This window comes from Salminus brasiliensis, chromosome 20 (assembly GCF_030463535.1).
Source record: "Salminus brasiliensis chromosome 20, fSalBra1.hap2, whole genome shotgun sequence".
NCBI classification, from domain to species: Eukaryota; Metazoa; Chordata; class Actinopteri; order Characiformes; family Bryconidae; genus Salminus; species Salminus brasiliensis.
In genome coordinates, this window is record NC_132897.1 from 5,983,445 (window position 1) to 6,006,552 (window position 23,108).

A 23,108-nucleotide genomic window follows, 5' to 3' on the forward strand; every position below is an offset into this window, starting at 1 on the left:
GTTTCACAATGGGTTCTTCAGAGCCAGCAAGGGTTCTTCAGAGCAAGCAATGGTTCCACAAGTTCTTTAAAGTAACCCTCTTTCTACAAAGAATCCTTGCTTGCTCCAATGGGTTCTTCAGAGCAAGCAATGGTTCCACAATGGGTTCTTCTGGGGTTCTTCAGAGCAAGCAGTGGTTCCACAATGGTCGTGGTGCTCCTGTTTATGTTTGAAACTGAAACCAGCGCTCTGAAGATGCGCTTCCTGCTGTGGCCGCTGGGGGGAGACACACGCCCACCTAGATAGGTCGGAGAGGTGGTGCAGCACCGTAAATGGTCCCCCTTGTTTTCGTCTCGGTAAAGTGCAGTTCTGCTGGTTACTCTCAACATGTCGGGCTATAGGAAGGGCCGCTCGGTGGCCAACGCTCTGGACACGGCGATCACAACCCCGAGTGAGAGGATCCTGAGGGACTGTCACAGTCTGTATGTCGACAGCGAGAACGGTAAACACGCACCTGCGCACGGTGGTGGGGGTGGTGGTCTACACATGGGGCTGGTCTGTACATCAGCCCCTTCCTGACCCCCTTGGACTGAGCTCTTATTCTGCAGTTTTTGAGATGTGTCATAAAGCTTATTAATACAGTGGTTATGATTCTTCAGAAGAGAGAGAGAGAGAGAGAGAGAGAGAGACACTGACTGACAGCCATTCATTCAGGACCACTATAGGAGGTCCCTGGAGTTGCTGTCAGATCAGATAGACTAATGGAAAGCTGAATATGGAGTTTCTAAAAGTTGTATGTAGCTACTATGACTGTAAATGTCCTTTCATCTCAGTGTTAATTTCTGAAGATCAGTCTAATGTAATGTAGGGCTGTACACCCACCCTTGGTTTGGAATGTCCATTTAATCAGCTCCACGTCATATCATATCATATAGGAGCCCTTTGTACTCCAGTGACGCTGACAGGACGCTGACCTCACCCCCTAACTCCTCAACCCATCCCAAAAGCACTGGATGGGGCTCCATCATCATTCCAGAGAACACAGTTAGTTCCACTGCTCCACAGCTCAATACTGCTGGGGGGCTTTATACCCCTCTACTAGCCCACGCCTGGAATTAGGAGGCATTGTGCCAATAGGCTCATGTTTACTGCTGTATCTGCTCTAGAGAGTCCTATTCTATTGGCAGTACTTCTTTGCATTTGTTAGTAACTGAATGCATTCATTAGAAGAGGTGTCCACAAACTTTTGGACATGTAGTGTATGTGTGCATGTGTATTGTCAGAGTCTGCTCTCTGTGTTTAGGCTTTTGATCAGATTAAGTGCTTTGGTGGACCCAAAGCGTGGAGTGTGAGGCAGATTAGGCAAAGGCATTCAAGGCATGGACTCCCCCCAAGACGGACCTCTGAAGGAGTTCAGTGGTATCGGGCACCAAGACGTTAGCAGCAGATCCTTTAAGTCCTGCAAGTTGGTGATGGGGCCTCCATGGATCGCATGAATAAGCCTTAGATGCCTATGTCTGATGTTTTGGAGATGTTCGGACCCAGTCGGCTAGCCATGGTTCTTGTCAGAGTGGCTCTGATGATCATGCTTGGCAATTTGTCCTGCTTTTAACAACAACATCAGCATCACCTTCAAGAGCTGACTGTTCACTTGCTGCCTAAAATATCCCACCTGATGATGATTAAAAATGTTTTTCACTTCACCAGTCAGTGGTACTAATGTTCTGGCTGATCGGTTTCAGGATTTCTTTTCTAAGGCTGTCCGGATTATTAGGCATATTCAGCTCTCTTCAGTGAGAAAAGGCCTGATGGACACTGACAGTAATGTTAATTGTTTATTTCTTTATTTATTTACTTATTTATCCTCCCCAATTTGGTGCTGCCAGCTGTTCGTAGCCCCCCCTAGCACTAGCAATGCTCCCGACATTAGGAAGATAAGGATAAGCATTTCTCCTCCGATACAGGCAAAGCCAGACTCCGCCTCTTTTTAAAATACCACAGTTGCGGGATCACCGACAACTGACATGCTATGAGGATAGTGCTCCACCCTAGCTCCAACACACCAGCTATCAGACACCTGTGCAAGCCAACATCGCATAAGATCTGTATGCACGGCCAATTGTGCTCTCTCTGACTTTGGCTGCTGATGGCAAAGAGGCCCGGCCCCCCCCCCGGGCCACAGTGGTAGCGCCTTAGACCACTAAGTATTTAACTAATTTATCTTTTACTTATCATTTCAGTATGTTCATTAAGTATTTTGAAATATTAGAAGGTTGAATATACTTCAATATCGTTCAGTTAAGTGTTAATTGTTAAAAAAAAAAAGATTACTTGATCATTAATATAATCACTAGTGACCGCCCTAATCCTCATGCGTTAACGGTGCATCCAGCAGTCAATCATATGACCCTTTCTTTTTGAGAGGTGACTTGTAGCCTTGTGTTTTCTCACTGTGTGTTTCTGTGTGTCTGTACTTCAGGTCTTGTGGAAATAGCCACCAGTCTGGGGCTGAGGTTGCTGCCACCTCGAAAGAAGATAATAGTGATGATTATGGGGAACCACTCTGCTGGGAAAAGCTCTTTTATTAACTGGTAACACAAGTCTGTCACTGCCTACTGTGCTCCTAACTATACACTAGACATGGCATTCCACTCTACCACATAATATCAGATAGAATATTAAATAATTCTCTAAAAACAGATCTTAAATGTGGGATAGAGGCCTGATTTTCTGCCTCAGACCTCAGAAAAGTGAGCATTAGGTTTGAATAAAATAATAACACGTACGTATATCCCCAGTTTCAATGACCGTTTGTTTTTACTATGGTGGTTAGTGTTATTTTCATTGTTATTTCAGGTACGTGGAGGAGCACATTCAGAAGACAGGTGTTGCCATAGAAACGCAGGGGTTCACGTTCATAACCAGCGGCAGGAAAAGAGAATCACTGACCGTAAGCACTGACTCCCTGGTTCAGTTCCTTTTGTAATAATGCTTTTGTGTGCTTGTTATTACAGTATATGCACTTTATTAGCCTGGTAAGCAGCTCTGATAAGGGCTAAATGCATCCCCATGACAAATGATTAGCATTAGCATTACTTAAATATGCTTAGATATCATTTTTTGTCATTCACATTCATAATAATCAAACTATTAGGTTGAATATCTGTAGTAGCCATTCAGACGGCTTCATTAGAATGCTGTGAAGCCACACAGTGTTCTGTATGTAATCATCCGTAATGCTTTTTTTATTGTTACTATGCTCATGTGGACGCTTGGCACATCTTATGGGGTCCAGATACAGAAAGGAGCCCAATCTCAATTGTTTTCAACCAAATTAGTTTCATAAATGTCACAGAAAGGAACACCAGCTTCCATAAGTTTCTTATAAAGCCCATTAAAAGATGTCTGTTTTTTTCCCAGTGGTTCTCAGACTGCTCCTCAGGGACCCCCAGATGGTCCACATCTATTTGTAGCCAAGTGGTTCTCAAACTGGTCTTCAGGGACCCCCAGATGGTCCACAGTTTCCCTTGATTCTTACATGTGGAGCAAAAATCTGGACTCTCTGGGAGTTGAGCGATCCCATGGGTATAGCCATATTAAGTCATCTCAGAACTAGTGTTGCTGTATATGCTTCATTAATCCTCTGACGTGTCCAAAAGTATCCGGACAACATTTTTAGTAGTTCTGACGCAGGCACACACCCATATGTACAATGTAATCTCAGTAGAAGAGCATTGCTAATAGAAAATTGGAGGAGCTGCTAAAAGTAGATGGACATCATGCCCAGTATTAGTTATTGCAGTGATGGAGCCTCATCCAGTTGCCTAACTGTGAGATGAGCTAAGGTGGTGGTGTTTGTGATCCGAAACTAATCACCCAACATAAGCACTTGAACTTACTGAAGTGATTGGAGGGTGGTGCTCTATCCAATAGCCTCTGGAGAGATGGCGCTCCTTCCAATAGCCTACCTTAGGGATAGGTTAGAGGGCCGTTGTTTGTGATCCCAACTAATACCCCAACAATATGATGTGGGCTCACCGAAATTCTAGCAATGATGGAGCTCCATCCAGTTGCCTAACCTCTGTGATCAGTTAGGGTGGTGCTATTGTGATCCGAAACCGATCGCCCAACGTCAGCACCTGACCTCACTAAAGTCCTAGAAGTGATGGAACTCCATTTAGTATCCTCTGGAGTGATGGTGCTCCATCCAATAGCCTACTTTAGGGATAGGTTAGAGTGTTGTTGTGTGGTCTGTGATCCAAAACTAATCACCTGACATCAGCTCCTCACCTCACAAAGGTTCTTGAAGGGGTGGTGCTCCATCCAGTAGCCTCTGGAGTGATGGAGCTTCATCTAATAGCCACTGGTGATAGAGCTCCATCCAGTAGCCTCTGCAGTGATTAACCTCCATCCAATAGCCTACTTTAGGGATAGGTTAGAGTGCTGTTGTGTGGTCTGTGATCCGAAACTAATCACCTGACATCAGCTCCTCACCTCACAAAGGTTCTTGAAGGGGTGGTGCTCCATCCAATAGCCTCTGGAGTGATGGAGCTTCATCTAATAGCCACTGGTGATAGAGCTCCATCCAGTAGCCACTGGAGTGATGGAGCTCCATCCAATAGCCTACTTTAGGGATAGGTTAGAGTGTTGTTGTGTGGTCTGTGATCCAAAACTAATCACCTGACATCAGCTCCTCACCTCACTAAAGTTCTTGGAGGGGTGGTGCTCCATCCAATAGCCTCTGGAATGATGGAGCTTCATCTAATAGCCACTGGTGATAGAGCTCCATCCAGTAGCCTCTGCAGTGATTGACCTCCATCCAATAACTTACGTTTGGGAAGAGTTGGAGTGGTGTGTTGTTTGTGATCCAAAAACTAATCGCCCAGCATCAGCACCTCACCTCACTGAAGTTCTTGGAGTGATAGAGCTCCATCTGAAAGCTGACCTCTAGGGTGAGTTAAGAGTGATGCTGTTTGCACCACACATCCTCACTGCAGTGTTCTAACATCTAGTGCAAAGTCATCACAGAAGAGGGAAAGATGTTCCTGCAGTAAAGTGGGGGGCGCGCTCCTATAATTTTGAGGCGAAATGCAGGATATTATGGGGTGTATCAACATGGAGAATATCTCATATAGGTCAGTGATCAGTTCAGGTACCCCAGGCCATGTGTGTGTGCTGATACACCATACACTAGGAGTGTGTGTGTGTGTGTATGTGTGTGAGGTGGAGAGAGAAAGGGAGTAGACTGTATGATCGCTGTGTCGGTGGTTTGTTCTGAAGAGAGGGGGAGTTGTCTTAAAGCCACAGTGTGTGTCAGTTTGCAGTGAATGTCTCTCTGTCTCTCTCTCTCGTGCTCTCTTGCTTTCTCACTCTCGCTCTCTCTTTCTTTCTGTATGAAGAAAGGAAGATGATAAATGCTATATACAGAAAGAGCTTACAGCTGACTGCTGAAAGAACAGAGAGAGAGAGAGAGAGAGAGAGAGAGCTGCAGCAGAGCCCCTGACAGATACGGAGAGGGAGGGAAACTGAGAGAGAGCGAGCGATAGAGAGAGAGAGAGAGAGAGAGAGAGAGAGAGAGAGAGAGAGAGAAGGGAGGCTCCCTATATCTGGGCCCGCTTTCTCACGCCACATGCGCTGGGTGCTCTCTCCTCTCTTCATCACCTCTTTGCCTTCTTCTCTGTTGCCGTCGCTCTCGTTTAACCACATGCTCACGTTTCTCTCCCTCTCTCTCTTCTTTTCCAGGGCAATGCCACTCTCCACCTTTACCCACATTTCCGGCCTCTTCTGGAGTTTAAAGGTAGGAATTACTCTGTCATTGTAGCGAGCCTAGAAGCATAGGCGGCTTTCCGTTCTGTCCTTGCATTGCTCAGGATGCGTGGACGTTTCTAGCTCTATGGAATCTATCGGTGTTCCGATATTCCCGAAGAAGTTTGACAGTATTCTAGGATGGATTGAAGTGGTCTAGAGTCTGGAATGTGTCCTTGTGGTCTTTTGCCAGTGCTGTAGAGTGTTTCTGCCTCCCGAGTGGGATCTGTCAGCACGATCGAGTGGGAGTGCTCATAGGGATGGGCTGCTCTCTATATTCCGTTCATGCTCATGTTCCATTCTTTTGCATGTATGGAATTTTTGGATGGGAAAGTGCCGTGCGTGAGGAATACGGTTGTGGTCGGGCTGCTCGTGCCTCGGCCAGTTGCAGACTGCTCATGACACATGTTGCTGTTCCTGCATGAATAACTCGTTTTCAGGGAACTCGTTTTTTGTCTGTCTGTCTTTCTCACTGTCTGTCTGTCTGTCTGTCCATGTACATCTATACTTCTATATTTCTGTCTATATGTCTGTGTCTCTATCTATCTATCTATCTGTGTATGTCTATATATCTGTCTATACATCTATACGTCTATCTGCCTGTCTGTCTGTCTGTCTCTCTGTCTGTCTGTATGTATGCATGTCTTTCTGTATATCTGCCTATGCATCTATACATCTGTCTGTCTGCCTGTCTGTCTGTCTGTATGTATGCATGTCTGTCTGTATATCTATCTGTCTATAGAGCTATCTGTCTGTCTATCTATATGTCTATCTGTCTGTCTGTCTATCTATTTATTATATGAACTATATATAGTAACTATATAACCAGTTTTAGCCCATATATATATATATATATATGTGTGTGTGTGTGTGTGTGTGTGTGTGTTTGCATTGAAAGCTCCGAAAGCTATGACTAATGCCTGAGACTGAGTCATAGTTGTGCATATACAGTTCAGTGTAGCTACTTCAGGCTGCAAAGCCTGGCACAGCACCCTGTTCATATTCATCAGCTATCAAGCCTATTATAGCTGGTTAATTTGGCATCACTGTGAGTGTATTAGAAACAGACCCATCTAGTTTGTATGAGCTGTGATTATAGTTGCTAACCACGTTGGGCTTAAAATCTGTAGTTAAATTACGACTGATTTAATTCAATTAAATCCAACTTCGTTATTTTAATTGCACCTTGGCGTGCTGTCTGGGTGTGTCGGGGCCCGTCATGACTGTGCAGTCTGTATTGGGTGGGCAGAGTGGGTTCATCCAGTGCAGATCAGGCGAGAGTGAGTCACTCCGATTGACAACGTCAGCAGGAAGAGAGAAAGAGAGAGTAAACAATGGGATCAGGACAGTCATATCTGACGTGGACGGAGTGATATGGACACCTGCCCACGTCACTGCTGCGAAGGACATTTTTGCGAATTCATGACCCAACGCAACACGTTGTACTGGCCTGCAATGACTCGCATTGAATTATTAGTCTGAAATGAATGCGAAACAGTGAAAGTCTCAAGTTGGGTCAGTGACACATCTGCAATGCGCTGTAGACTAGCTGCTCTCAATCTGTTGGTTACCAGTATGCACCAGTTCATTTGTACACTAATGGACTATCTACTAGTATGTACCAGTTCGACGCTAGTATGTACCAAATCGACGCACCTTTTCCAGCCTGCACCAGTTAGGCCATCACTAAACTCACCTTTAAATCTGTATGCATCAGTTAACCTACCATAAAAGAATGCACCTTTGCCCGCATGCACCAGATAGGCCATTAATAAATGCACCTATTGCCAGCATGCAGCAGCTAAACCACAGATAAATGCACCTTTGCCAGCATGCACCCGTTAGGCCATCAATAAATGCACCTTTTGCCAGCATGCATCAGTTAGGCCATTAATAAATGACATTTTTACCCCTGTGCACCAGCACAGGTTCTTTTTCAGAAATGCATGCATATTTTACCAGTGTGCACCAGTAATGTCACAAATTAAAGCCTGTTTTACAACTTTTTATACAGTTAGGCTGTAAAAGAATGCACGTTTTACCATTATGGACCAGTTACACTGTGAATAAGTGCCCTTTTTACCAGTATGCACCAGTTAACCCAGCTTAGTGAGTGAGCTTTCCTACTTATAAATATATCAAATATATAAAAGGATGAACTTTTTACCAGTATGCACCAGCTAGGTTTAAAACCAGTATGCACCAGTTAAACCATTAACGAATAAGCACTTTACCAGTATACACCAGTTATGCCCCCTTTTTCAGTATGTACCAGTTAAACCAAATGCTTTTAGAGTTTTGCACCAGTTAAGGTCATAAATGACTGCACCTTTTACCAGCATGCACCAGCTAAACCATAAATGAATGACCATTGTACCAGTTTGCACCAATTAACTTGTATATAAATGCCCATTTTCCCAGTATGTACCAGTTAAACCATAAATAAATTCACGTTTTCTATTATGTACCAGTTAAGGTCATAAATGACTGCACCTTTTACCAGCATGCACCAGTTAAACCATAGATAATTGAGCATTGTACCAGTTTGCACCACTTATCTTGTAAATGAATGCCCCTTCTCCCAGTATGCACCAGTTTAATTGTAGATCAGTGTACCTTTGAGTGTTTTCCCAGTAAACGCCAGTAAGGCTGTAGAAGAATGCGGCCTAACCAGTGCTCGTTGTTGCTTCCTGCTCACGCTAGCTGACTGATCGTTTTTATTGATTGAGTGGGCGTGGCCCGGCGCGACTATCAAACTGTTGATTGGTGCATAATATGGGTGTTGTCTGGCCGTGTCATAATGCGCTTCAATCTGTCGTCACGGCAGCTGGCACGCCGCAGTGCTGCTCTGCAGCCTGACGGTGACACAGCACTTTCCTGACCTTTGACCTTTCCCTCAGCACGGCGCTACCCACTACCGCAGAGCCGTCAGCGCAGTGCCTCTTCACCTTTCAGTGCGCTTAAAGAGCAGAGGTTGGACGCTGTCACATGCAGCCGGCCGCATCAGGTTCTAACTCTACTTTCCGGGCTATTTTAAGTCATGCTTGCTCAGTGACTCCAGCCTGCCACATGCACACGGCCTGGGGGTGGGGTGCTAGCGGCCCTGGTCACTGCATGGCTTTGCAGGGTCAATGCAGATGCGGTTATTGGAATATAGAGGACGGTGGTGGCACGTGGGTTTTGAGAGTATGTTTACAATCGAGCCAATCCGCACTCCACTACCCAACAAGAAGCCCAATACTGATATACCATTGGTTGACAGGCCATTTCTTTCCGTCAGTGAAGTGCTTTCGGGTGTGATATTAACCGCACACTGCAGGTGTCTGTTGTGACGGGTGGTTTTTGAGAGAGCTGAGGTGGTTGCTTTGTAAGACATGGCAATATATTGCATGTGTGTGTTGCGTGTGGGTTTGGTGCGGGGAGATGAATGAACAGACAGAAGGGTTTGATATGAGAGCGGACTTCGAGAATGTTAATTAGCCGAGGAACAGGACCGTGGTTTGTACAAAATCATGACCACCTGCTCCTGCCATGCTGAAAGACCCTCAGTGTGCTTACACCCCAGTGGTGACATTTTAAAGGGCCGTTCTTAAGCTTTTGCAGGCTTATTATTTTGGTATATGGTCAGAGATTCAGCGGTTACATCTATGTTTTGTTTATTATTCGTTAAATAATCACATTTTATGATTTAATGTAAAAATCTTTTCTTCAATAATTGACTGTTTGCTCGATGATAATGCGTACAGTAGGTTTTTGTCTCCAGCTGTGTGCCGAAAAAGGGCCCCTTTGACTTAAGCTCCTCGTCTGGTATGATATTGAACCGATTTTGTAAGGTTCTTTACAGAACCATATACAAAAGGGTGCTAAGAGCTATTTAACCAGGCAGAGATCCACTTACAGCCCTTGGGAACCTGAAGTTTTCGTTCTTATAAAGTTAATCTGACCCCGACCTTCCCGAAGTCTAATAAGTGTCTCCTGTATTTTACCAGTATTGCTCTCCTCTCGATATGGAATGGGGGCGGTCCTAAATGTGGGTCAGGTTTACATCAGCATACCCCTGGTCAATCATAAGGCAAACATGGCTCCGCCCTCTCTTCCAGTTTAATGCAACTGGGGAAGCGGCTCCCTTGCATGCCCTGTTGTCCCACATGTCCGGCACCTGCCACCACTCTGCTTTACTCGGGATGGATGGAGGTCCCAGCGCAGCACTGTAGCCGGGGAGACATACGCTGTATGCCGTATGCTGCCTGCCGCCCATCCATACCCCGCCCTACCGGCACACATGACATGTTCTGGATGGGAGAGACGACAGGGTACCCTGGGCAGCTGCTCCCCCTAGTTGCAGGTTGAGCTTGTATGTATATATGGGCTGGCTATTTGGTTCCAGATATCCGAACCTCAGTAAACCCTGAAGATCTGGGAAATCACAACCGCAGTTCAGAGTAAAAAGCTATAAAAAAATCTGTGCATATGTTTTGTTTGCCAGTGAGGGGGCTGTCAATCACTCACGTTCATTAGAATATTAAGACCACACCCAGGCCGTTCTCAGAGAGTTGTGAGGAGTGTATTTTGTATTAGGGGTGTTTTATCAGTTGTCTGCTTTATGTTTTCTACTGAAGCTTTGCTGAACACTTCACTGATGGGGGGGGGGGGGGGGGTGTTTTGGGATATTAAATATGTAATAACTTCATTATTAACATTCTTTAACTTTCTGTCATTTTAGAGTTTTAACTAATTAGGGTTTATATGAGAAACACTGATTCCTTACGTTTGGAGAGACTGATTAGTGACCAGTCTGCCCTTAAATGCTTTGAAATATAATAAAGCTCCATAAAACAAACTTCTGTTTAGCTAAATAGCCTAGCCTGAGTCAGAGGGAACGGTTGTAATAGTGTTAACTTCAGAAATAGCTCCAGAAAATATATATTTTTATTATCATTATTATTTTATTATTTTTATTTTTTACTCATGCCCAATTATGAGGTCCAAGCTGCAGTGCGAACTAAACCTTGACTCTTGTGTACTGGTACACCTCTACTTAGAGTAAAATCTTTATACACTGACTTCCATTGACAATTAAGGTTTTTTCCCTTCTCCTGTAAAACTGACAGAAATACAAGGATGTTGCTAAAGAACAGTGATGTGTTTTCTTCTACATCCATATTCAAAGAGGTCTTGAGGCTGTGCAGTGTTTAGTCTATTTTGTCCACCCAGTGTTTGGTCCTAAATTGCTAATGTAATTTCTAGATCACGCCACTAACTGCTAGACTTATTATTCAGAAAGTGGCACAACCTATTCGGTATGTACTGTAAGTATAGTTATGACTGTGAGAAATTGAGTTGCAGACTTGCATAGAGACCCTGGGGCCTGAGGGGTTAAAGCCACTTCCACAGCATTGTGGAAACACAGGGTTTCTAATACATAGAGCACATCTATAAAGCCTGCGGAGATCCATCACAAAAAGTTCTTTGCGATGTTTCGAGACTGACTAGCTGTAAGACAAATCACACGCTGTTCCATATATATATATATATATATATATATATATATATATATATATATATATATATATATATATATATATATCCCCATATATTCATGACAGAACTGAGGGCTTTGACTGGCAGGCGGTAGCGGGCTGGGCGTTGCTTCACAGTCGTTCTTCACTGGCTAGCTTTATGTGGCTCTGCCTTAAAGCTGCCAGTTGAAGAGCTGTTGTGGGTAACCATGACAACAGACCACCTACCGTAGCAGAGAAGGGTGTAGCCGAGCCCTGACGAGACCTGTGACTCAGGGACCTGAGAGCCAAACTGGTAGATTCTTATCTGTCAGGACAAATGCAACAGGTTAACACTGCAGTGGTCTGGAGAAGTGCTGGAGATATGAAATAGAGGGCTGCCTGTTTACCCATAAATAGTTGTTGGGTGGGGGGGGGGTTCTTTGATGACCTTCAGATTCAGACTATTTTGCAGTAAAGATGTGCCTTCATGGCTTAATGCATTATAGTACTGGATAGCCTCCAGGTTATAAATAATCTCTAAAATATGGGAAAAAATATACAGATTTATTATGCATTAATGGAACAGAATTTTACTCCATTCCATTTGAACCTTTTTGGTTGGTCTGTTCAATTACAAGGTTTTAAACAGGCTGTAAAATCAAAGGCCCCTGAAGCTGTGGCACGCTGTTCCTCCAGTGCAGGGTTACGTATGGCTGCAGTTGTGTGTTGTAGGTGTCACGGACTACCTGTCTGCTGAGATCTCCACCTCCAAGCAGAAGAAATTCAGCCTGGTCACATTCGTGGACACCCCAGGGCTGGTGGATGGAGACATGGTCTACCCCTTCGACGTCAATAGCGCCATCACGTCGTTTGGTAAGAATGAATAATCGCTTTTACTTTAAGGCAGTCTGAAAGCTGGTGATGCTCATTTGTGTGTGTGTGTGTGTGTGTGTGTGTGTGTGTGTGTGTGTTTTGTTCAGGCGAGCAGGCGGATCTGATCTTCGTGTTCTTCGACCCGATGGGGCAGGCGCTGTGTAAGCGAACTCTCAACATCGTGGAGAAGCTGAGCGAAAAATGTGGAGATAAATTACGCTTCTACCTCAGTAAAGCTGACGAGGCAGGACGAGAGACGGACAGACAGGTGGGTGTGGCTCTGTGTGTGTGTGTGTGTGTGTGTGTGTGTGTGTCTGTCTTGTTCCAGGAAATCAGGCATCAGCATCATTCATCCTGCTTGAGGAGAGAGTGTCCCTCAGCCCGCCTGATGCAGAGAAAGGCTGGTCTGTAGCTGAGTGCTGGAACCGCTTTCCACCAGCTAATCTGTTCCCCTCTGATTCTTCTTTCATTCTCAGAGAGTGATGATGCAGATAGTTCAGGAGCTGTGCCGCAGACCGGGACTCAACAAATGTGGCTTTGAAATGCCCACGATATACATCCCCAATCCACAGAAAGTAAGACATTTCTATTAGATACAGTAAAGCACTACAGTCCATTTCTCTCTCTCTGTTTATTATGTAAATGTTTATTTTGCTCTTTATTCTTTTTCTGCTTTCACACTACATTTCATTAAGAAGGTGATCTATCTGTCCATTCATATATCCGCCCACTCATACACCCATCTATCCACCTGACCCATCCAAAACCCACCCACCCACTTGACCACTCACCCATCCACCTATTTTACTACCCACCCACCGTCTCATCCAGCCAGCCACCTATTCACCAAACCCTATCCAGCCACCTATCTAAAAACCACCCACCCAAAAGCCACCTATCTACCCGACCACCCAGTGATCCATCCAACCACCTGTCCATCCACAAATCCAGCCACTCATCCACCCATCCATCCACCCACCCACCTACCCATCTACGCACCTGTCCATCCACCAATCCAGCCACTTACCACCCACCTGCCCATCCACCAATCCAGCCACTCATCCACCCATCCACCCATCCATCCACCCACCCACCTGTCCATCCTCCCATCCACCCATCCATCCACCCACCCACCTGTCCATCCTCCCATCCAGCCACTCATCCACCCAACCTCCCATCTACCCACCTGTTCATCCACAAATCCAGCCACTCATCCACCCATCCATCCACCCACCCACCTGTCCATCCACCCATCCAGCCACTCATCCACCCAACCACCCATCTACCCACCTGTCCATCCAGCCACTCATCCACCCATCCATTCACCCACCCACCTGCCCATCCACCAATCCAGCCACTCATCCACCCATCCATCCACCCGTCCACCTGTCCATCCACCCATCCAGCCACTCATCCACCCAACCACCCATCTACCCACCTGTCCATCCACCAATCCAGCCACTCATCCACCTATCCATCCACCCACCCACCTGTCCATCCACCCATCCAGCCACTCATCCACCCAACCACCCATCTACCCACCTGTCCATCCACCAGTCCAGCCACTCATCCACCCACCCATCCACCCACCCATACATCCATCTATCCATCATTTTATTTTGGATCCAATGTGCAAGGAGAGCATACAAACAACAAATAAATTAACTCATAATACTCATAATAGGTGGTGTTGCAAAATGAAATAACCACACTATCTAAATGACAAATAGATGAATTAGACATAACATTACATAAAGCAACCAACTATTCATTATTTTTAACAAGTGCAGTTAACTCTACAATGGTCCATTGTGGTACGGGTGTAGATAGTACAGTGTCATGCAAGGAAGATTAATAATAATAACAGTAATGCTAATAATAGCAATAATAATAGTGTAAATTCAATACAGATATCTACACTGACAGAATCACAGTTGACTAAGAGCACTACGGCTGATCAGTTGCCTTGTGGACGTAAAGGGGCAGAGCTAGTTGTTGGTAAGACTGAGTGTAGCTGGTGATGAATCTCAGTGAGGGTTGAGAGACAGTGTGCATCACTCTCTCTGCACTGGGGAGTGAGATATGAGTAACTGCATGCCTGTCCGCTGCAGCTGCTGCGTCAGAGGAAACGGATTTATGCCTTGCTCTGCAGCAGCGCTCCTGTCAGCAGAGAATTCCCTCAGCAGGGCCGGGTCTGTCCTCACTGGAGCCATTCTGAAGCTGAAAACGCCTCCTGCTTCTGTAGCATAGCGCTGAGAACCTTCTTTGTAGGTTGAGCTGAGATTAGTTTAATGGCAGTGTAATATTAGTTTAGATCACAGAAAAACTAAATATCCTCACCTTAAATTAAAAAAGGGTGTACCAATAGAAAGGGGAGCTCTGGGGTAGCTGCATGTGGGCCTAAGGTCACAGAGCCCAGTGCCACTGCTGTTGAGTACTGTGGAGTTCTCTGGAGTGATGGAGCTTCACCCAATACCTGAGACTAAGTGGTTTTTATGATCCAGAGCTAAACATCCAACATCACTTACATGTGCTTGACCTCACTCATGACCTCATGTCTGCTCTCATTTTTGTGTGTTTGTCTGTGTGTGTGTGTCCATGCAGCAGAGCAGGTGTGTGAACCAGATCGACGAAGTGTGTGAGACAATAGAGAAGAGCATTAACCAAGCTGTGCAGAAGACTCTTGACCAGCTGGAGAAAGACTGTGACCTCATCACCTCCACTATCAACAATAAGCTGGCCCAGGACAGGTCAGACACGTCCCTTTCCAGCCTTCACCTCATCCTCGTCTCCTCTCTGCTTACACTGTGCACTGCGTTACATTTAAATAGGCTAGTAATTATAACTTGCAGGCTGCACCCTTAAAAAAGGCTCTTCAAGGGGTTTTTAGTGAAGGCAGTGGCTCTATGCCCAGTTTAATGGCCCAGTCTTTTAGGACCATGTGTGAAAGAACCTTTTTCCAGTACTTTATAGAGAGCCCTTTAGAGTGTAGCAGTTGCGTTCACATAGTATGTCCCCATACCGAACCTGTCAGACTGTTGGACTCTGCATCCCCTGCTCCTGGGACATGCTGCTTGCCATCAGCAGCCAGAGTCTGAGAGAGCACAATTGGCCTTGGCATTGGCACTGTGTCTTTAACTGATGAGGATTATCCCCACTCTTACATGACTGTGGGTAGCGACCCTCTCAACATTAATGTTACCGTTGGTGGCCACAGCGATGTATGAAGCAGAACACTCTCTGATTGGCTCCTTTCTACCCTGACTGCTAGCCCCGCCTCCACACACTCACCATTGTATCAATCAGTATTGATAATGAGGCTGGATATACAGTATAAAACTATTATAAAACTAAAATATAACATTTTATCAGATAATAATATCAATAATTACAGTTTTTATGCCCTTTAAATTGGTTTCCATATTAACCGCATATTTGTTGGGCTCTAATCCTTATACACTTACTATCAAGACTCCTGCAAATACATTACCTTTATTAAAATCTCACATGACTGGTAGAGCTCGACCAATATATTGATTGGCTGATAATATCAGCTGACTAAGCCAGGGTCTTGCTGGTATTGAGATAATTGTAGTGCCATTGCAGAGATTGCCATCGTTATTTGGTTGCAGCTGTTGTATAGGTGTCTGGAAGCCACGCTTTCTTCCAGGAGTGCTGGCTACCTGGTGATGCTTCATCAGCAGCAGTTTGAAAAACATGTTTCACATGTGTTGGAGGAGACGGGCTGGTCTTCACCCTCCTAGTGATGGGGGGAGGGGTCATATGAATGGGGATTGGGTAATTAGCCTTGCAAATTGTGTAGAAAATGGGGTAAAAATAGAATTACATTCTAAAAAAGCAGCCTAAAATGGTACTTCAGAGTGATGGCATAGAAAAAATATATACATATATGGCATATATAGAAACCTTTCAGTGGATAATACTTGTAAATGTGATGCAGTATGAAGAACCTTTTGAAAGCCTATCTTCAGCTATTTTAACCATGAACCGCTGAGGAACTAAGGTGTCAGCTTGTATTTTTCCAGCCCTGGCTAGAAGACCCAGCTCATGGTCTCCCTGCCTGTTGTCTCTCCCTGCAGGGCTAACGTGAGCTATAATAAGAGCAGCTGCATTAACTCTTTCCTATGTGGACTGTTGGCGTTCTTCCTCCCCACGCTCTTCATCACCAGCTTTCTTGTCACCACCTTCGCCCCGGAGGACCTGGACACTCTGCTGGGGGAAGGGCTCGCCAGAGTTCTCACTGTGTCTACGGTATAGTCTACATATTTGTAGTGCTATCACACTATCACACGAAAACCTCATATCTCCAAAATGGGAACTTTATCTTCTTAACTTTCAATGGAAATAAGAAACAAAACATATATTTGCTCGGTTTGGAGCATTTCTATTGGTCCATTCATCATGGCATGTATAGAAATTGCTTCTGATTTATAGAGATTTCTGCGTCTGTGTGTGTGTGTGTGTGTGTGTGTGTGTGTGTGTGTGTGTGTGTGTGTGTGTGTGTGTTCTCCACCAGGGAATAGTGATGTATCTGTGGGAGTGGATCCCTGAAGACGGGCAGTTAGTTTCTGTCATCATCTTTGGAGCGATGTGCTACTTTTTCTTGTTTCTCGCCAGGTATTTTGCACGGTGAGTGAAGTCCATACATGCTGCTGGGTGCAGACACTTTAGAGGCACAAGAGGGCGCCACTGCTCTAATGATAAGTTCACGTGTTCAGGAGTCCCTTTAATAGGCCATTGCTTAGTGTGCTGGATTTCTGTACAGTATGACTTATACTCACTCTTAAAAATAAAGATGCTACAGAGGTTCTTCACATGTACAGATTATTCAATTATCCTTCAATGAAAGTACCTGTAAAACTAATTTAATATGTTAAGTAATTTTGGAGCATTTCTATTGGTTCTATTGGTATTCGGACACATTGTAAAGGACAACCACCAAATTCAAATGATTAATTATATTAAGTCAAAAATTGGCCGCTATGAGTTACTCACTGAAGTGTATCATCAGCTCTATGAAATATACAGTAGATATAGACTTCTCTATATAACTCACCCCAGTGCTGTTTCAACCTGTCGCCTGGATCAGCCTTTAATAATGCCTTAATCTGTGCCCTATACCTCAGTCTCAGCTTCATCACCCTTTAGCATTTGATTGACATGTCTTTGTGTTTTCTGTCCCCTCAACAGCCAAGGCTGTAAGACTCTCACAAAGAAAGAGAAGAAGAATCTGATGGAGTGCAGTGAGTATGTTCAGGATGTCATCAAAGCCAAAAAGGTAAGACTTTAGCATCTATAGATACCTAGATAGAAGATAGTTCGGACATATATAAACATATGACTGGTAGAGCTCGACCAATATATTGATTGGCTGATAATATCAGCTGACTAAGCCAGGGTTTTGCTGGTATTGAGATAATAGTAGTGTCATCGCAGAGATTGCCATTGTTATTTGGTTGCGGCTTTGCCGGGGTTCGACCTCTGAGTCTTTTGATGATAACATGAAACCTTAGACAGTTCATCTCCCAGTTTGATCATTCAGTTCTGCTGTGTAACCGCAGCAACCCACTCAACGTTAATGCTTTAATTGGTTGCCACAGTGATGTATGAAGCAGAACAGTCTCTGATCTCTGCATCTAACTAAGCCCCGCCTCCACACACTCGCTATTGACAATCCCCAACATGTATTTTACAATATTGATAATGAGGCTGGATATACAGTATGAAACTATTATAAAACTAAAATATAACATTTTATCAGATAATAATATCAATAATTACAGTTTTTATGCCCTTTAAATTGGTTTCCATATCAACCGCATATTTGTTGGGCTCTAATCCTTATATACTTACTATCAAGACTCCTGCAAATACATTACCTTTATTAAAATCTCACATGACTGGTAGAGCTTGACCAATATATTGATTGGCTGATAATATCAGCTGACTAAGCCAGGGTTTTGCTGGTATTGAGATAATAGTAGTGCCATCGCAGAGATTGCCATCGTTATTTGGTTGCGGCTTTGCCGGGGTTCGACCTCTGAGTCTTTTGATGATGACGTGAAACCTTAGACAGTTCACCCCTATGTGAGTTGCCCCCAGTTTACCTATCCTAATCCTATCCTATTGCGCCCTCTAGAGGTTGAGCGACCCTCTCAACGTTAATACTTCCATTGGTGGCCACAGCGATATACGAGACAGAACAGTCTCTGATTGGCTCCTTGCTACCCTGCCTGCATCTAACTAAGCCCCGCCTCCACATACTCACCATTGTATCGTTCAGTATTGATATTGAGGGTGGATATACAGTATAAAACTATTATAAAACTAAAATATATGAAAATTATCTGCTAATATTATCAGTAATTACAATTTGTATTTCCCCCTAAAATTGGTATGGGCCGCATATTTGTCCTTATACAGTAGCTATCAAGGCTCAGTTTTATGATGTTTAGATGATTGTCAGCATTTGGCGGCTTTTGTTGTATGAGGAGTGTGTTTGTGTCTTTTGTAAACAGAGGAAGCTGTATGAAGAATATCTCCAGCAGTGTGCAGCAGAATACGACTTCTGAACCAAGTACAAACCAGCGTGGAAGGCGTCTTCTGGTCAGTGGGCATTTTATACAATAAAACACGTCTTTGAGGCAAGCGGTATGACCGTTCACAGTTAATGTATTTCTTCTATGTCACATGGGAGACAGCTCTGTACTTCATGAATAGTAATAATACCCGGTGCCTTTGTTCGTTGTAATGTGAATGACTGAACGTATGTATGACAGAAAAAAATGTGACAAACACATGACACCTCACTATGATCTTTAAAACCTGCCTTTATATTGCAATAATACACTATATGGACAAAAGTATTGGGACATCTACAGGAGCATTTTTTCGAGGACATCCTTGGGAGGTCTGGAGCTCTGCAGCTATTGACTCAGCAGAGCGATGGGGACCTATATGCACTATGCACTATGTTCTATGCTCAGCCCTGACCCCGCTCTGGAACCTTACGTGGTCTGACACTTGGTGGCCGAGTTGCTGTGAACCCTAAACGCTTCTATTTGTTTATAATGCCGCTCACAGTTGATGAAGATCTAAGGGGGAAGGAATTTTACCAACTCATTTTACACCTGTGGCAATGGGACTGCATGAAACACCGGAATTCAGTTATTAAGGGTTGTGTCCCAATACTTCTGTCCATATAGTGTATATATTTATATATATATATATATATATATATATATATATATATATATATATATATATATATATAATCATTTACTTAGTGTCAACAGTATTGTTTACATGTCAATAAGCTGCACTGGCTCCTTGAAGCATTATGTGTATACTACATGTCCTAAAGTTTGTAGACACCTTCTAACCCAGTGTTTCTTCTGAAAACAAGGATATCAAAAGACGTTTTGAGACTCTACGTTTCTTGGAAAGGGGTTTTATATGTTAAAATACTGATGCTGTGGCTCCACTGCTCCACAGCCCAGTGCAGGGGGACTTTATACCCCTCTATGTTGTGCTTGAGGGACAGAAAGTGTCCAACTCCACCAGCAATGCATTTCTATGGAGATAATACAAGTTCATTGAGCAACTGAACATATGTATAAACAACAGGTGCAAGTTAATGTAGCAAAATGTACAATTTAGAAAGAGTGTCTGTACATTTGGATATGTAGTGTATCTGGGGTTGGGCATCTAGTACCAGTAGTTGCTTAAGCTGCCTGAAATCCACTGCAAAGAGTTTTAGGTAACTTCACGCACAGATGGAAGAAATTAAACACCTTTGTTGGCCTTAGAAGATGCAGCAGTTACAGAATGTGGCTTCAGATCAAATGAAACTGCCTTTTTGCTGGGTCAGGTCTTCTACGTTTTTTTAAGGTTTGTGGAAATGATTTTTTGTGTGTTCACTGTTGTGTGTTTTACTGTGTGCTGTGATTTCAGTGAGGTCAATTGAATTAACTGTGATAACTGATCAGTGAATTTGGAAACAAATTTCAGATTTAAGGCAACAGTGTAGTGTGTTTTGAGCTTTAATGAAACAGTTGTGGCCATTCTGGAAAACGAAAATGTGCATGTTATTTGTTGTAAAATAATTCAAATAAATTGTATTGACCTAAAATAAGAGATTCCCACTAGGAGTTGTAGTAATGTAAAGTAGTGTAATCCACATTCATGTACCAAAAGTCCATATTTAAAGACACTCCGTCTTTTAGGAAGTATGAAAAGCCTATATGAACACATGCCACATTGGTAAAACCCTTGTATCTCCATTTTTGCTTGTTTGATACTTTTGCCGTTTTTGGCTTAAAGTAAATCCAGGCAGTTGTTGCTTACATTGTGTCAGAATTTCATGATAAATGAACCAATAGAAATGCTCCAAAATGACTTGGAATACAAAATTTATGATTATATATATATATGAATGTAATCATATTATAATATTAATGATTAATAATTAAGAGGTGTGACCCAATACCTTTGTCCATATAGTGTGTCACATATACATATATGTTTACTTGGCAATAAGCTGCACTGACTCAAACACTCCTTAAAGCAGTATGTGGATTTTTGGCATGTAAGCTACTACTACTATGTCCAAAAGTTTGTAGACACCTCCTAAGCCAGTGTTTCTTCTGAACACAATCTTTTTACATTGACTTCCATTGAAAGTTAAGAGGTTTTTCTCCTCCTCCTCCTACTGTGAAGTTGCCATTTTAGAGATACAAGGTTTTTTTTAGCTCCTAGTGTGAAATCTGAGTCCCGTTTTTTGGAATTTGCATTACTGTGGGGTCCAGAGGTCTGGGATTTCCTTTATTTAATCCTGGAAATAAACAAAGTTATACATTTTCAATAATTATGAGTTATGAGACAGAAAGAATCAGAAATTAATGCAAATTTGAAGCATTCTCATTGGTGCCCTCAGACTTTTGGACTCCACTGTATATCCAAGAACAACATTTCTGCCAATATCCCTCCATAGCACTTGTGAATTTTAGTGATAATTGATCACTGCAAAGATTGAACTTCTTAACCAAGCTCATGTAAACCTAACTATGAATTGTGCATCAAACTATTCTGAATATGGATAGGCAGTTTGACCATTCTCAACAGTTATATAATATTTTCTGAACAGGCTCTAGAACCTGGTTTAGTATAGTGTGGAATACAGTGGCTATAGTATTGATTCTTGTGTCCTGACTGTTCTATATTATGAATAACTTCATTTATTTTACGCATCTGTCAGCGTTTTCCTCCTGCCCTGCTCATTTCGGTGTTTTGTAGGCTGTAACACACCTGATTCAGCTCATCAGCTCACTCCCAGGTTAGGATGCGATGTGTTAAAGCAGATAAAACACTAAAATGTGCAACACCTGTTCCCAGTGGTCCAGGAGCAGGACCGATCTGGGACCTCCACACAGAGTTTCACAGTTCTTTAGTACACTCTTAAAATAAAGGTTCTACAGGTGGTTCTTCGAGCAGTGCCATAGACGAACCACTTTTGGTCCCATAGCAAACTATTTTACAATTTTTCACACTGTATAGGTTCTTCACTCTCCCAGCTCTACTACAAACATGATTCTTATGGAACCTACAGTGGTTCTTCTATGGCATCCCTCAAAGAACCATCTGAAGCCCCTTTACTTTGTGTGTGTAAACTGTGTAAAGTGTATGTAAATTGTTGCTGTTGCACAAAAAAACTTGTCTTAATAAGTTTGACCAGTTTTCGACACAATTGTGATCATTATTACTAATTTTTTGTTTTCATATTTATTTTTTATTTTTTCCCAATTTGGTGCTGCCAATAAACCCACCTGCCCACTTGTTAGTAGCTCCCCCTAGCACTAGCAACGCTCCCGACACTAGGAGGCTAAGGACCTCCAACACATGCAAAGGCAGCCATTGCCGGGCAGCCATCTTTCCCAGCTCGGAGGAAAGCTCCGGGTTCCCATCTCTGATGCACCAGCTAACAGACACCTGTTCCTGACTAACATCGCTTAGGAGTGATAAGGGTAGAGAGCGCCACCTACCCACCCACAGAGAGCACTGCTAATTGTGCCCCCTCTGACTCCAGCTGCTGATGGCAAAGCGGCATGGCTTGGGATTCGAACTCGGGATGCGACCCCTGGGCCACTGTGGCAGTGCGTTATGCTCCAGGATCATTTTACATTGAAAATTTAACTTAACCATTAACAGTTAGTACGTTTTTTTCCATTCTCCTGTAAAGTTGCTGTTTGGAGATGCAAGGTTTTTTGTGTGACAGCGACGATATGCAGAAATACAATAGGACCTTATCAGTGCAACAAGCATAAGTTAGGGCTGTTTGCAATACAGAGTCTATTTTGATAAGAGTTATGCTTCATATTTTGTGAAATTGTCTTCTCAAAGCATGTCAAATTTTACATCTTCACTTTTTATAACTTCCTTTGTCTGTAATTTATTATCTGTATTCCTGAGATGCTTCCTTCTCAAGATTTTTTAACAGTTTTGTACTTGATTATTTAAAAACTGCAATCTCTTATTCAGGCAAATGTCTTTCGTGCCAGACTGATGAAACTGTGCTCCAGCTCTGTGACTCCTTTGTATTGGAACTTTTGTTAATAGTTAATAAATAATTTAAGAAAGATCCTCTTGATGTTGTCTTCTCTTCAGGCCTATGTCTGAATAAGGATGGACTGGGGGTTAGTGTTTTCGTACTTGTACAGTCAGGTGCAAATGTTTGTGCATATTTCATGGTTTTCTGATTTTCTACATGAAAATAAGACGTTAACAAATCCTCTACAGCCATTGTTCTCAAAGTGTGGTCCGGGACCCCCCCAGGGCACCATATAGCCAATTGCCATATAGACTTAGACGCGAGACAAAAGACATATAATATTAGATATGCTATGGCAACCTTATGGTTATCACTCCAATGAA

General features: G+C 43.4%; 1 protein-coding gene across 1 annotated transcript; it reads left to right on the forward strand.

The window, feature by feature from the left end:
- The first annotated feature begins 295 nt into the window (after nt 1–295).
- On the forward strand, nt 296–22,813 carry LOC140542059 (uncharacterized). Its single transcript, XM_072664894.1, has 12 exons — nt 296–481; nt 2,459–2,570; nt 2,836–2,929; nt 5,722–5,776; nt 12,018–12,158; nt 12,266–12,426; nt 12,635–12,733; nt 14,763–14,908; nt 16,259–16,430; nt 16,696–16,808; nt 17,370–17,457; nt 18,698–22,813. The coding sequence occupies exons 1-12, from the start codon at nt 367–369 to the stop codon at nt 18,749–18,751; spliced, it is 1,350 nt and encodes a 449-aa protein (XP_072520995.1). The 5' UTR covers nt 296–366; the 3' UTR covers nt 18,752–22,813.
- Nucleotides 22,814–23,108: the final 295 nt, after the last annotated feature.